Source organism: Falco peregrinus, chromosome 5 (assembly GCF_023634155.1).
Source record: "Falco peregrinus isolate bFalPer1 chromosome 5, bFalPer1.pri, whole genome shotgun sequence".
NCBI lineage: Eukaryota > Metazoa > Chordata > Aves > Falconiformes > Falconidae > Falco > Falco peregrinus.
Window position 1 is genome coordinate 40231058 of NC_073725.1, and position 16668 is coordinate 40247725.

Here is a 16668-nt window from a genome sequence, read left to right on the forward strand (position 1 = left end):
TATGCAGTCTGTCGGGTAAAAGATCTGTCAGGAAAAATGTGCTTTCATTACATTCCCCTGTGAAAGTGTCCATTTTGCTTTTCTCATCTTTGTCTTCTTTCCTTTGGAGACTCCAGGCTCTGCACCAGCATGGGCAGAATGGTTCCCCCTGACTGAAGCCATTTTTATTGTTCATGGCAGCAGCTGTTCTGGAGCCTACTGTGCCTTTTTACTCTTATACCCTGGATGTATGACACAATGGCAGATACAACGTACATTGAAGCATTTAATGAGGTACAGTTTTATAAAAGTAATCATTGTTATACAAATAAGTGCCTAAAAGTTGCACATACATTGATTTTATGTATTATAGTTGTATACAGGCATATTAATACACTGAATTTTGAAATAGGTACATAAGCATAAATTAAAAGGTACATATGAAGTTATTTTAATTAGTGTTGAACTAAGTCATGTCTATTACAAAGGGAGAAATAAAATACTGTCACTAACATTTTCTTCTGTAGCCTTTTATAGACCTTACATGACTCTCCTCCTTATTTTATGTGAAAGCCTTAAAAACTTGAAAATACTGTTGCAATGTCCTGTAAAGTATTACTCCTCCAGTTCTGCAGATTGGGAAATGAGTTACTTAGAAGTAGTTTACTAAAGACTTACAAAGCAGGGAAGAGACTTGATATGAGGTCTCAAATTCTGGCTATAAGCATTCAGCGGTAGTTTCTAGAGAAATGGCTAGCTGTGACGCAGAAAACCTGGCTACTACTTGAGACAATCAGTAGGGAAAAAACTGCTTGAATGTTTGGATGTCATCTGTGATTTTAGGAATAGCTTTCGTAGACAGATGCAAATTTCAGCTAGCAGAAGACACTTCTGGGTTTGCCCCTGGGCAATACTAGAGAGAAAAATCTGGTGTGCTTAATGTTGTTCCCAGCTAAACAATAAGCACCAAAGGTCAGTATGTGATGATTTTGAAATTGGTTTTCACATGTAATTTTTGTGAGGATTTCAGCGCATATTAGCAGTTTGAAATGAATGAAGTTATGCTAGTTTACCTTATGTAACAATTGCCTAGAGCAGGGTATTACAATAGAATGCTTCATTAGGACACAATTTCTCAGCCATAGGAAGTGGGATGAATCTAAATTTATCACTGCTACACCATGAATAGAAGATAAATAAAGATGTACATACATTTTCTTTAGCACTTCCTGAAAGGAGTTCTGTGCTTGTGATGTGCCTTGTTCAGATTTTATGCAGTAAATACCATGGTACAGACAACAGTTCCTTCCTGCAGCTCAAAACCTTTTTAAGAAGTGTTGAATATAGAAAATACATTTACATGTTCATGAAGTTCTTGGCCTGTTTTCTAACAGTAGTACCTATAGTGATTTCTGCAATAAGGATCTGTCTGTTAGTCTCCAAATTAGACATATCTTACAGGTTCAGAAAGAGAATATTATAAGAACTTGGACAAAAATTTCAGAAGGGCCAAACCAACTTTGGAATTAAAGGTCCATTTTCAAATGTGACTTAGCAGCCTAAATCCTGCTGCTGTACAGTAAGATACAGACTCTGAAGGCACAGAAATCTTAACTTCCAGCTTCTGTTAACTTCATATCAATACTGACATACTCCTCTACTCAGTGCTCACTAACCTAGCTGATCCATAACAGAGCACTTATGCAAAAGACTTCAGCTGGTAATGGTGACAGTAAGGTGAAAAGCCTTGAAGCCCATTATCACACCCCTGAACTATTTTGCTCTCTAAATGCATACACATATTAATTTGCCTTGGTTTTTTTTTGTACATGCCATATGAATAGCTTCTTCCAAGGCATCTCATCATTCACCTGCTTTCAGTTATCAAGGTTTAGGTTCTGCTTTCTGTGCCACATGCTTTGTTACCCCTGAAGCTATTTATATTCCTCTGTGTCACAGGGTTAATTGGCTTCTCTGACCAGTTGTAAACAATTAGTCCAACTGTTTGACCAGAATTTAACAAAGCTGGAGACTGAATTAAATTCTCCAGACTTCCTAAATAAAAGAGCAGCAGGGTTGATTCTGGAGAGCACAATTTAATACATATTTTGATAAAACTAAATGTCATCCTTTTCAATGGATGCGTATCAGTGGTTGCTTGGAGTATTTAGTCTCAGCTTTGCCCTAATTGGTAAGTTTGAGCACACTTTATGAGTAGTTAGTGGATAATACAGAAGACAAAGGGATTTCTTTATCATTGCACATGCCCCAACCTGTTCTATGAGAAAAAGAATTTTATAATATTTTTATGACTCCTGACAACAAAGTGCAGGTAATATTCTGAATAAGCCTTTGGTGAATATTATTCTTCATCCCTAATATGACTTCTAAAAGATTTATTTCATTTATAGAAATGTAAATGCTAACGCATTGACAACCCCACTTTTTCTGTTTTGTTAGAAATTTCTCAGATTCACATTGCAGACTAGCTTCCAGTGTTTTAGAAAGTGTTTGCCTCTGTCATGCGTTACTGATTTGATACACAATGCCACTCATTTCTCTTCAGTCTATATTATACAGGCTGCTATGTCCCCAGTTATTTTCACAGTGCTACATTAAGTGCAAATAACAAGGCCAACTTTTAAGTTGCAATAATTGAATGGGGTTATAACCAGGAAAATACAAAATGTAGTATCCCTGTAGCTATTTATGTTATGTTATTGCTGCTCAGTGTACAAAGTCCACAAATGTACAACAGAATCATTAGCACCATGTATTGGATATTTTTTTTTACACATACATTTTTTCCTCTTTGTTTTAATACCGCAGCCATTACCAATTACAATTCTCATTCAGATGATCCTGGCAATAGGTGGCATCATCAGTCCATGTCCTAGTCAACTCATGCAGGGAGACTGGCAGAAATGTTCCTGATGCTGGGTGAAAATATTCACTACTGCATATGATATTTAAAAATAGATAATAACAAATGAATTATTCGCTTAAAACATTCAGCCAGATCTATGCAACATAAGGAAAGAAAGGTTTAATTAGCTTTTATGAATATTTTTGTAAAAGCAAATGCATTTGAAAGCCATTTTGCATGAAAATCTCACCAAATCAATGTCAAGATTCAAATGTCTATTTTTAATGTTTTTCTTCTAATCACACAATTGCGCTAGCCCTAGAGTAAACAGTAAAACACATTTACCTAATGTGAGTTATCCCACTGGAATAATTTGTGCAAATAAAGTTTAGCACATGTCAAAGGCTGCAGGCTTAGGTCAAAAGCATGGAAAATTTCCAGCATCAGAAACAAAAGAACGTGTTCATGGAATAAAAAATGGGAAATGTTTTATAGTTTTAAGTAAACAGAGACACACCTAGTCCTGTGTAAAATGGAGATCTGAGTCTAAAAAATCTTTTTTTAGACTGTGCCGAAGCCTCAGGAGAGATTTACCTTGTAAAGTTCCCTGCAATTCTGCTTGCCCAATTGTCTAAGTTCAAGACCTGGAGGGAATACACAGTTTCTGTCTGGCTCCTGTGCCAAGGTCCCCATTCTGTAGACTGAAACATAGGATGCAGGTGATAAGGGGGAATGGGATGATAAATACTCTAGTTGTTCCATTAGAATACTGAGATGTAACAAAGGAACAAACATGGCTGTGGAAAGCAGAAAGCATTCCTGGGTTCTGTGGTATAATTATTTATTTACTTTCTGTGCTCACCTGGAGCAATGATTTATGATTGCTTTTGCCTACAAAAGGATTAGGATTGAGGCAATGAAGCCCTTGGATTTTAAAAGCAGTGAGTCAGAAGAAATGAACAAAACCAGAACACTGAATAGATTAACGTGTAGAAGGAATGTTTCCATCTTGTGCCTTATAAAAGGTTCAAATTGCATCAAGTATCCCATAATCCTGAAGTCAAAATGAAAAGTGAAAAGGAAACATCTATGGAGAATGTGAAAACAGAGCTTGCAAGTGAACATTTCATGGCATTGAGCATTATTTATATATATGGAAAGGAAATGTCGATATTTGATCTACAGTCTAGAAGTCATGCTGGTTTGATTGGTTTGTGTGTTAGCTTCCCAACCACATCTGATCTTTTTTATCCTCTTCCTAAAACATGGGAGGAGCAGTACGCATTTACAAAGCAGAACTACAATAGGAAGAAAAACTGCTACCATAAATGAAGGTGGTGTATACCAGATGAACTGGTTAATATCAACCCACTTATTCCAAGCAAACACCAGTGCGTGAACAGTACACAGCAGCAGAGCTAAATATCCCATCTTGCTCTGAAAAGAGAAAGAAAATAGTGAGCTATTTTTTCCAACTTGGCAAAAAGAGTACTCTGTTAAGCAAATAGGGAAATCAGGAATGGCCTCAACTAACACCCTTAAATCAAAGAAAAAATGCCATTGGCTTTGAACTAAAATTTAAAGACTCTAATTCAAGAACCCAATTACACCCCTCTACGCCACTGTAAGAGAAAACAGATGAGGCACATTTTTCAAGTATTGCTATGACACTTAGCTAATGTACAGGCGAGATTATAGATTACAGGCTATTCTTGAAAAAGGGTCAGTTCTCAATATCACAATTTATAGATGCCATCTGTATCCTAAATTACTTTATTTCTGTCATAAATGAGTTCAAAAGCAGATTTATAAATGGCTTAATTACTTGCAAAGAAAAATGTTAAGGTCAATGCAAATCAGAAACCTTAGTAAGCCTAGTACTATGACAAAAGCAATTGCACAACAATAGGAAACTGAAGTCTTTCATTCCACATACAGTGATACATGGCTTAGGATATTAAAAAAATGAGAAGTAAAGGCAACTATGCAGAGTTACTAGTAATTTTCAGTTTCTTGTTGCATAACAATTTGGTATTGTTGGAAAAATAGAATTACTCATCAGTGAAGTCAAACACTGCCTTTCCAACTGCTAAATCCACAGAAACTGATTTTCGAGCGTAAAGGTTATTTGTAAAATGAATCCAATATAGTAGTATTACTCTTCTGGGTTTCTTCACCATACTAATTTAATACTGAAAGTAGTCATGCACTGGAAGACTCCCTCCTAGACCTGTCCATATGTATTCTCTTTAATGCTGAAAACTCTTCCTACAAATGATGTACTTCATAGAGTGGGCAGAATCTCAAATCACTAATTGCACAAAGATACACATTTCAGTTCTACTTTTCAAATTCAGATCAAATTTTCAAATGCCAGGTACTTAGTAGGTTATTGAATTTTCAGATTTTGGTGTTCAGGGACCTAATTCAATACTCTAGTGTGATCATATTGATGCTAGCAGAACTATTCCTGATTATTATTGTGTACGATACAGGAGAACTAAGAGCAAACCAAATACTTCAATGAACAAAACAAGTACATCTGTAGAAAACTCAGGACTGGTTGGATTTTACTATGCATCTGTTCTAAGATGTCTCCTTTTCAGAATACACCTTTTTTGGGGGGGTGTGTGTGTTATGAAGCTAATAAAGCCGCAAATGGAAAATCTTTGCATGTGTTATTGGGCGGATGTCTTCTCCTGGACTTTTCAGCCACCTGGTGGCTGGCAGAAAAAGAATTTTCAAAACAGCTCCAGGAGAGCAACAAGCAATTCTTAGTGTGTTGTATGGCAACAGCGCTGTCTGGTTCAATACCACCTACTTCGAATTCAGCAGGAGACAGGACATTCCTGAAACATAAGATACCCAGAAGGTGACTAAAATGCCTTCAGCACCGGAGGTTTTTGACCTAAGGATAGGTCCTGAAAGACAACTGCTGCTGCTCACAAAGTCAGAAGAGAAAAATGTGATTTGGAGTTGTCTTTCTTCCCATTTTATACCCTGACGGCCTTTTCTCCTGACAAAATAACAAAGTAAAGGAACGTTTCTTGCACAGCAATTAACAAAGAGTATGGAACTTTTAGACTGGTTTCACTAACTCCTCTGTGTCTGATATTTTTAACTCCTAATGGTCTTAGTTGGTAAGACACATTCTTACAAATGAGGATTAATGACATGCAATAACGACATTTATGCATACCTGAATGTAGTGGAACTCTCTCCAGGTCAAAGAGTGACCAACAGATGGAATTGATGTTATTGCCAACAAGGCCAGCAAAGCAAGTCCCAGAATTCCTAGAGACACATAAATCTCCATTCTCCAAACATCATGTTCAATCCAGGCACTTTCCTTTTTTTGTTTGACCTGGTAAAAGAACAGAACACCATATTTAAAATGACAGACTGGCACACTTAGCCTTTTGTGTGAAATACAGATATTTTCACCATGATATTCAGGAACTCAGCCAAGAAACACAGTATTTCTGTTTGTTCGAATATCTTTGAATGTAACTGCTCTTTACTTCTGATTACAAAGTCTCCACTAGTATCTTCAGAGCAACAGTGGGCCTTAAGTGAGAAGAATTTAGACTTCATCAGTGTCTTGGCCCAGGAGAAACTGGTTCTGAGACCTGTTAGCCTGTCTTCACAGCAGAAGAAATCTTGATCTATGACAAAAATTTCCATCTCTGGCTAAATACCATATCTGGGAGACTGTAACAACAGGAAATATATTAACAGCATTATTTTAGGGAGCTAATTCAGCAGGCATTCTTAATGATGATATCCTGTCAGGATAGCTCTTTAGCTTTATTTTTTTAAAAACAACTTGGTACATTCAGCTGCACTGAATACAATGGTTGGTATGGATGAAAAGGTTGTGATTTTAATGGACTGATGTCAAAGTTTCTCCTATTTACAACTACTTACAACAGCCCTTTGATCACCATGGCCAGTGATCACCATGATGTAGTATGCCCCAAATATGATAATTTATGCATCTTGAAGACTGGAATCTCAAGGAAATTTCTGGCAATCCATTCAAGTCAGCAAGTCAGATTACCGGTAAGGCTGCTTTTAATAAAACTCTAGATTAGACTTTGAAGGTAATAAAAATGTACATTTGCAGTCTATACCTTATATTGGTATAATCCTTATACTGTAATGTTTATGGCACTCCAGGTGATACGCAAGTATTAGGAACTCCCTAGTCACAGAGGGTCTTATATTTGTAAGCCAGTTATTGCCCATGACTCAGAAGCATAATTGAAATTCTACCTTTTAGCAAGTTAGTGTGCATCAGCCCAATTGTGGAGCCATCAGTGTTCACAAATTTATTTTGTGGCAAATACAGATGATTGTGATTTAGCTCAGCCCTCCTTCATTGCTGGCTAATTCACTTTACAAAGATGTCTAAAAATGTTGTGTGCTCAGTTTTTGTAGAAAGATTGCACAGTGCAGAGAAGATTAAACCACACTAAACTAATAGCGTGCCAAAGACTTAAAATGTTCCTGTGAGGCAGGTATAATTACATACATTTTACAGTGAGAGAAAAAATCCCAAATGCAGAAAGTTACTTATTTAATACACACTTGCATAGCTGTGATCACTCTTGACTCGCTATTACATGCTTTGACAACTAGGTCCTGCTCCGTTCCTTAACAGTGCTCTGTGGAGATCTGCTTCAAAATCAAATGAAGACTATGAAAATGGCTTTCCCCCCATTCAGATTTGTTTGAATGACCAAAACAAGGATTTTTTGAATACAGAAGGCTTGGTGATTGCAAGCCCATCATACCTGCTGGAATGCCCAGTTCAGCAGCTTGTATCTGTATGATCTTCTCATTGGATAGCATAGGCTATAGCAGGCGTGCATTGTAGCGAAGAAGAAACTGAGAAGTCCAAATTGCTTTCTTGATAACATCCATCTATCCAGCCACTGGGGAAACCTTTTATACTTGGTGCCAAAGTACAGCTGGAAACCAGCAGCTAATATTCCTGGTAAATATACTAGTGCTAAAAGGGTAATTGAAACCACTGGTAAAACTTTGTTTATGACAAGGATTGGAATTTTATAGAAAACATTTTCCTTTCTGGTTATAAAAGGATATATGACATCTCTCATAGAAGTGTAAATAAATGTTAATAATGAGATCACTGATGCTATCTTCATTGGCAAGTGCCACTTGGGGAACAGATCCTGCTTGCAGTGTTGTTCTGAAGAGTGTTCAAACTCACCAAAATGGTGTGCTTGATGTAAATTAAAAAGTGCAGCTGCTTCTGGTGGATTGGTGACTTGCATATCCACATCCTGGAAAGGACAGAAAGGAAATACCAAGTGAGTTCAAGAGAAGATTAAAAACTTCAGTAATGACAATATTTGCCATCATGGCTTTTACACTGTACTGCGCTGAAACCAGATACAAAACATACACACTATTAAACACAAGGTAGCTTGAAAACGTAACATTTCAAACAGCATATTCAGTAGTTGAGCAACACACTTTTAGCATAGATTTCTCATTCTTCATACATTATCTGTTGTGATTTCAAAATAGATTTTAATTCCAGGAAGTTAACTACATTGCAAGGGAAGATGGAGTACATTATGTGAAGCATCATTACGGTTTCTTATGATATGAGCTACAGATTTCGAATGTCAAATTTCAACTACAGACTTAATGATGTAGCCTAAATAATATGCACAGTAACAGAATCCAGAGTCAAGACAATAAAACATTTCATACAGTCACTGCTATTTTAATGACATTTAATTGGGGGAATAAGAATGTAAGTAGAAATGTTTGGGATCCAGTTCATTAGATCAGTTGCACATCTGTCATCTCCAGCGTCAGGTCCTGTAGTCTTCTTCTCCTTCACAACTATAATAGTGTCCTCTCAACTTTTATGAAATCTTGTGAAACTGAGTCACTTCAGTTTAAAAAGCTGAATTTTCTGCTGCCAAGTAGGCATGGCTTGATTCTAGTCTCACAAAAGATCTTGACAGAATTATCACAGACTTTAGAAGGAACTAAGCTAGTACAACGTTTTAGTGTTACTTTGTAAACTGTTTTACACGGAGATAAAATATTTAAAGATTGTCTCATAGTTATAGTTCATGAAAGAGGTACATGATCAGTATGCATACAAAATGAAAATGTGTGTATCAACAGCAGGACATTTCGCTTGATACAGCAGACAGCTCATCAGGGGTGGAGAACTGATAACATTAGGTATTTAAGTCCTTTAATATTCCCATGAAATATAAAGTAAAACTGAACTAATGCTGCAATGACTCTGCTTTAGAATGGCTAATGTGGCAGACGTCCAGACCTACAAGAAGTGAAATGGCACTTTCTGTTTTGAGGAAGGCAAATATTAGAAGTTTTAAAGTGTTAAATTAGTATTCTGCTAGGATACAGGAGATCTTTCTATCTCAGCAATATTATCTGGTTTTATTCTTAAGAATCAAATATTACATTGAAGCTGATTAAGGGGTCAATTCAAAGAAGGTATTACTTGTAAGTAATGCAAGGGTAAGTAGATGCAAGTCTTGTTTGCATCTTCAGTAATACATAGATGTTTTGTTTCAACAGAAAGATAGAAAATGTACACTGCTATCTTGCTGTAAAATCCTAATTAGAGACAAAGTAGCCTGTTTCCCACCACATGTCTGTCTTGCCTACAGTGCCTCACTGTAAAATTAAAGGGCATGGTCTTCATTAGGGTTTTTTAGCTAAATAGCTACTATGTGTTTATCTGATGACAAAAGCATGTCTTTTTAACAGTGAATGTATAGCCTAAGTAACTTTTATTCTCTAGTCTGTGAAGAAAAGTAGAGTGTAGTCTACGCATTGCAGAATCAGAAGTTGGCATAAATGATACAGATTCACACCTGAACCAAGTTTTGCCTAGAGATACCTGTTTCTTGAAGAGATATTTTGCAAAGGCTAATTCAGTATTTCACAGCCTGTGAGACAGTTCACATTAGAATAGAAAGTTGTAGCCTGAACTACTTCTGTGCATCAGCAGCTGCAGAGGAAAATGCTGTTGGAGCGGATTTTTTTCTGGACTTTTTTGTGTGATGTGGAAAACCTACTGAATATGATGTGGCAATTATGAAAACTCCTCCAAAGGTAAATTTTATATTCCTGTGTAAAAATTCCAAATTATGTCTACGGGGCTTTGCTTGTCTGGTAAAATGCAACTAGCAAGTAACCTCATGTAGTTTTCAGCTGGCCCAAACTCTGTTTAATTTTTATCATGGACTGTGATTAAATTGAATGAGATGCTCTTTATCTTTTTATCTCTTCATGTCAGTTTTGTGACAAGATTTTAGAAGTATTGATGATATGCCAGCATGATCAGAACACTGTTTTGGACAAAATCAAATGATAGATTACAATATTCTGTGTAACATATGAGCTGCTTTTTTACAGAAACATTACCGAGTTGCTAAGGTTTCCTGTATTTCTTCTTGGCATGATGCTCTGACCTGCATTTTGATCAATGCCATGATTATCATCTTCCCTCTTCTCCATTGTGGAAACTCCCTGCAAAACAAACACAGGATGTAAATCAGGTTTTGAAAAGCCCGACTGGAACTTTGAGGCCTATTTTCCCCTCAAAATGTTTTCTTCCCTCTCCTCCACCCATTTGCTGGAGAATGTACATTAATCTAGGGAAAGGAAAGTCTGTCCTCTGAGAAAAGAACAGAAAATCTCAGCTTATTTTTTGAGTAAAGCAGATATGAATCAACAGAACAAAATCACTGATGAAAAATAATATTTAAGCTAAATGCCCATGTTGCCAGTGGAAAGAATTCAGGCTGAAAGTTTTTAATCTACAACAAGTAAGTTTGAAACAGTGTACAGAAATAACATGTAAAATGTTATGAAGATGGATTTTAGTAAGTTCTTGAGACTTGCTGATGGAAGAAACGTGCAAATGCATTGTTCCTAATATTTTTTAGGTATCGGGATTTAGGTTTTAGGATTGGTCTACCTGACGAGTCACTCTGTGGCTTTAGAAGTATATTGTCCCTTCAAGATTGTTAGGAAACTCCGGCTGGAGCTTCACTCATGCTGCTCCAAGGTATACTGGCAATACTCATCACCTGCAAGTACAGTAGAAAGCTACTAAGGACTTACGAAATCAGAAGCCAGAAAGTAAAAAGGAGAACAGATAAAATGGAAGAGATGTTTCTGAAAATCCTAGGACAGCAGGAAAAATAGTATCTTGAAGGCTATAAAAGGACTGCAAGGACCCTGCAACAAGGACTTCCCACTCTCACACGCTGCGAGAGGAAAGGCACTAACTAGCACCACACCACTGGAAGCTCAGGGTGCCACACCACAGTGTGACTTTCTGTGGCTACCTTTAAGGCAGTGACTAGGTAGCTCTTCCAGGTACCTTCCTGCTGAACAGCTGAATTACTAGAGATGAAACTGCTTTGCTAACCACTGATTGTTTTATATCCACAAACCTTTTGGGAAACTGTATGGACAAATCAGACTTTGGCAGTTGTCTTTTTTGTACTGTGTCTGGTTCCTTCAGTGGATGAGTCCTGCAGTCTTGTACTGTCTGCTGTGAGGGTTTGCCTTCTGCCAGGCCACCTGACTCCTGAGGCCGAAGTATTCTTTTCCCAAGTATTTCTCTTTGGATTTATCCCTCCTGCTAGCAAAGCTCTCCCTTTGGGCATAACCTTTCAGCCAAGTGCTACAGAGTAGGGTCAACAAGAGCTTCTGTCTGAAGGTCAGCCTGTTAACCCTTTCCTACACCACCTAATGGATGGTTTGTATATCCTGCACACAAGAAAGCATGGGCTGATGAAGGCACATTTCAGTTTCCCCACCCCACCCCACCCTATTCCTAGGGCTAGTTCCAGTGATTTTATCACACGTTTTTGGGTATCAGGTATCTTCATTAAACCTCAGCTCCTTCAGTCTCATGATTAGTTAGATTTATACTTCTATGTGTTTTAGTATACTGTATTTCTAGCTGTTAGATTGGCAAAGAATAGTTTACAAACAGAATTCAGTATACTGTACCTATTTGGAAAAAAATGATAGCAAATACCGTGAGCTCCAGATGTATTTTTGAAGGAACTCAGAATATGAAGGGCAGTCACACTGTTTTTGTGGGCTACTCTCTGGTTTTTAAAGTTTGATGTGGAAAAAAAAGGACATAAACTTATAGACCGACTTTTTACTCTTTTAGGTAATGAGACCAGCTTCTTGAAATTGTTAAAACAGCATTGTGGCTCAGGTCTTTGCTGCTTTAAATTTTTTTTTTCTGTACTGATCTTTGTTAAGCTTTCAGCTGTTAGTATCACCAGTCAACATGAGTTTACACAGCGATCTCAGCCACTTTGTAACTCTCCTTTCTGCGTACCACACTGTCTTGGTGTTCCAAAAACTTATTTTAGATTGGGAAGCTCTGTGTGGAAGAGCTTGACTCACCCGATTCTTATGCTGCTATCACTCTTCATTTAGAAAATTTAGAAATTAAGAGTTTAGTAATAGCTTCTAGCTAAAGGTTTGTGTTGATGAGCACGTAGTAAATGATATCACGATGTGAAAAAAAATATCCATGAACTAGAATGCCAGCTGCTGATCCTAAAATCTGATTTATTGGTTCTTTCGGGAAACAATTTTTAATACAATGTTAAATACAGCATTAATGGCTTAATGCAGCAGAAGACAAAGTGGGAAGAAAAAAGAAAGTGTCTGTGAATGAATGCATGTGCTCATCCTTGGAAATACAGGTTACAGCCATGCAACTGCATGCAAGGAAACATAGGTGCTAAACAGCACACTTGGCTTCTGACAAAAGAGTTAATGCAAAATTATTTCTTGGTACGCTCAATAACTAAGCACAGTAACAGTCTTGGAAAACCTTAAATACGAGGCAGTTATAATCCCACTATTCTTATGAATTGCCAGAAAGGAGTCATCTACAGCATGTGTCTTTTTGGAATACATCTGGAGAAAAAAAATTAGGAGTCCTGTGAAAGACCGAAACTAATCAGTTACAGCCCTAAGTCGCAACCGTTATGAAAGAAAACAGTTGTAGTAATGTCCATCCTCAGTGCACACCCCTTCTGCTCTAGGAGGCAGCTGTGAATGAGGATGGAGGATGTCCAGCTGCAGAAAGCCAAGTTTCCAACGCTGTGAGTACGCTACTGCATTTTGTACAGAGCAAACAGGCTGATGGCAACACAGCCAACAGGGACACAAGCTGTGCAGACATCACCCAGGGAAAACATCACCCAAGGCCACCGAGAGGTTTTCCCGAGTAAGGGGTTTCAGGGCTGGCTCCACGGAAAAAGAAAAATGGGGGAAATAAACAGGTTATGATAATAATGCTGAGGTGATGGAAGAGGCACGGGACAGTGACTCCATCTCCCTCCCTGGGCACCGCCGAAAAATGACAGCACGGAAGCGTTAGCGACAGTCGTCGCAGGACGGTGTTAAGCACTCGGGGCACGAGTCAGTAACTCTGCTCTTCGGAAATTCTGCTGAGCGTTGTGGAAAACCCAGTGAAACCCCGGGGGCTGGAGCAGGAGAGCGGCGCTCGGCCTTCCTCCTCGGTCAGGCGCACCGCGCTGCCGGGCAGGGCCGGGTGAGCTGCCAGCCCGACGCCCGGCCGCTTCGCGCCGCTGCCCGGGGGAGGCCGGACCCCGCGGGGAGCCCGGGCCCGCGCCCGCCGGGGGCACCGGTCCCGTCCCGTCGGCCCCGGGCCGGGCGGAGCTCCGCGCCGGAACCCGGCCGCAGCCCGGCCACGCGGACCCCTCCCCGGCGGCTCCGGCAGCGGCCGCCGCCTCCCCGCCGCCCCGGGGCTCGCCCACCTCGGCCCGCCGTCGGCGCAGCCTCCTCTTCTCGCCGGGGCCGGAGCCCCCGCCGCGGGGGGCGGTGGCAGCGGCGGGGCCCGGCTCGGCTCCGTCAGCAGCGGGGCAGCGCCCGCCGGCGGCGGTGCCCGGTGCCCGTCCGCGGCGCGGCTCTGTCGGGGAGGGCGGACACGGGTTAGCCGCGGAGCGCCTGCCGGACTCTGAGGGGAGCGGCGAGGGGGGCCCGGCCGCAGCCTCCACCTCCCTTCCCGGCTCCGCCTTCCGCGCCCATCCCGCTCCCCTCCGCCCCGGCGGGGTGCAAGCCGGAGTCCCGGGCCGCGGCGGGCGCCGGAGCGGCGCGGCCCCGGCGTCTCCCCTCCGGGGCCGCGGTGCCCGGGCTGGCCGCCCCGGCCGTGGGTCCGCTGGGGCCTGGGCTGAACAAAGGGCGCGTTCACCTGCGCCCTGCCCACCCCGCAGGCGGGAGGAGGAGGAGGAAGAGGCGCCGAGGTGCGCTGCCTCCCCCGGCGCCCCTCGCCTCCGCGGACCGCCTGCCGTCCGCAGCCCCGCTCCCCCTGCCGGGGCGCACGGGACGGGTGGCCGGAGGGGGGCCCGGCGCTGCCCCTGCCCCACCAGCTGCCCGCAAAACGCAGCCCCTCGAATCCCTACACGGGAAACCTTCTCCTCGCCTTTCAGTCCGTTCTCCTTTCCCTACCGCTTCTTCCAGTCCGGGCACTCTCCCAGTCTGACAAGTGCTGTACTGAATCCTGCTTCTAATACAAGCGGTCCTCACTTCAAAAACTACTTTTTCCCTAATACCGTGGTCTTGTGCCCTTTTTTTCTGTGCTAGTGATTCTGAAAAGGCGGTTGGCTCCTGAAGGCTTAGTCACACGATAGCCTGAGCTATCATCATCTTGTGAAACCTCTGTTTTTAGTGGTTATTTTGTCATTTAGTGGCTTACTGACATTGCAGAAAGCATGGCCAGTCTGTCCCAGAAATGTTTTCATTTCTTCACACTGAGCTCATTGTGTCTTCCTCAGGATGTCTTCACAGAAATGATGCCAAATTCCATCTCTTTGTACCTTGGCAATAGATTTTTTTCTCCTTCTCAGTAGATGTTAAGTGGACGTAGACTCCATCTGAATGCTACCTCTGGCAGGAAAGAGGAGATTGCCTTAGAAGGAATAAAAGAGAGAATAATTGTCCCTCCGGTGTTGAAACAAAACTTAAATTTACAATTTTTCTTTATAGTTGCCTTTATTAGCATGTTTGCACTTTGCATGAAGGCTATTTTCCACATGCTTTCCACTAGTTACTTTTTTGCAAGGGATGCTAACTTTTGTATGCTGTCACTTCATGAAAGCACAGTTTGATTTTCTCTTCTACTCCTTTTTTACACCATTGGTTTGGTTGTTGGTTTGTTGGTTTTTTTTTTATTTTTCTTTTTTTCTTTTCAGTTCCCAGTACCTGGCATCAGCAGGGTGATGCCGGCCGTTGGGAGGGGAGTGCTGGGGAGGAGGAGGCTGCCTGTGGCAAGGTGTACCAGGCCACTCCTACACGCTGGCTAAATGAGAATTTATAGTCCAAAGGGCTAAAAGCATTGCATTATACCAAGTGAATTCCATGGTAAAGCTCTCCTCAGAAGTCCTGGTGTAAGTTAATGTTATAGAGACTACATTTATAGACCAAAAGGTAGCTCAAGATGCTGAGGGATTTCAGCATCTGGATATCCCATCTTAGATAGCCTTTCTTGTGTCACAAAAGACACAAGAGCTAAGCTCCTGCATAAGCATTCTCAGAAGATGAGATGAAAAGCCAGCCAAAGCAGGACCTGACTATTAAATAAGTACCCAGTAAGCTGCCCTGCACAGATGCTCCGAGGTATCTCTGGACAAGCAGTCCCCTTTCTAGTCTCTGCAGCCTGAGTACTATTAGGTGCCTGTCTGTGAATTAAAGTTGAAATTCAATTTTAAGTGGGTGCTAACAAAGTGGAAGTGGAATCAAATGCTAAGGAAAACCTTCCTTTCATGGCTAGCCTAAGGCATGACTTCCAGGTCATTCAAAGTACCACTAGTATCAGTGGTTACTTGTAGAGGAATGAAGCTGGGTTAATTAGCACTGATAATATACAGCTGCGGGCTGGCTTCAGGGGCGGTGGGTTGGCCGATGTAGATAAGGTGCAGCTGTGGCTGGTTCTGTTAAGGGGTTGGGCAGCCAGGGAAGAGGGAGCAGCCGAGGAAGAAGCAAGAGAAGAGAGAACACCTGCCCTGGATGAGGTGAGACGAGGAGAAGGCAGTAGAGGGACTGGCATAAAGTGTGTGCTGGTATGAGGTGGTAAAAGGCCTTGTTGAAGTTTGATAGTTTGGAGAGTGCTGTAACAGTTACTGGAAAGCAAACTGCATGGCAGTCCTGTAGACTGCTACATCTACAGGATACTGCTGCACGCTGATGGCTTTGAGCTGGTCTTTATGTGAAGTGCTCTGTAAGAAGTGTGAGACTTAGGGTACGAAGCGCCACAGGAATCGGGAGTTGATTCACAACGAGGTAATTTCTCTTGGCAGATGCAGAATGGGGATGATCTCACTGACAAAAAACTTAAAAGCTGAGAAGATTTGGCTAGCTCCAAACATGTACAAGAGTGTCAGTATTCTTTAACCGTTGCAGGAGCTGGGTGAGAAAGAGTAATGCTTCTATGGCTGCTGAAGTGTGACAGGGTATTTTCTAGAGATGAAAAACACTTTGGTGACTGTCTTAGCCCATCTGTGTTTTAGTCCTTCTTTATTCTGGACAGTCTGTGTGTGATGTTGACAAAGGATGCGAGGGAATGGTAGATTGCATTTTCTGGAGGAAAAAAATTATTGCATCATTGACAAGATTGCCTGACAGGGTTTTAATCTTGAGAACATGTTCACCACAGTTTATACAGAGAGAAGTCTGTGGGTAGGGCAATTCATCTGCTTCTGCAACTGCTCTTTAGACTAGAAGCTCTGAGAACAATG

General features: G+C 41.1%; 1 protein-coding gene across 1 annotated transcript; it reads right to left on the bottom strand.

Moving 5' to 3' along the window:
• Window positions 1-264: 264 nt before the first annotated feature.
• On the bottom strand, window positions 265-13999 carry STEAP1 (STEAP family member 1). Its single transcript, XM_055806750.1, has 5 exons — window positions 13693-13999; window positions 10292-10396; window positions 7642-8154; window positions 6045-6209; window positions 265-4282 (listed from the first exon to the last, which is right to left on the bottom strand). Exons 2-5 carry the CDS (start codon window positions 10382-10384, stop codon window positions 4025-4027), a joined length of 1029 nt encoding a protein of 342 aa, XP_055662725.1. The 5' UTR covers window positions 10385-10396; window positions 13693-13999; the 3' UTR covers window positions 265-4024.
• Window positions 14000-16668: the final 2669 nt, after the last annotated feature.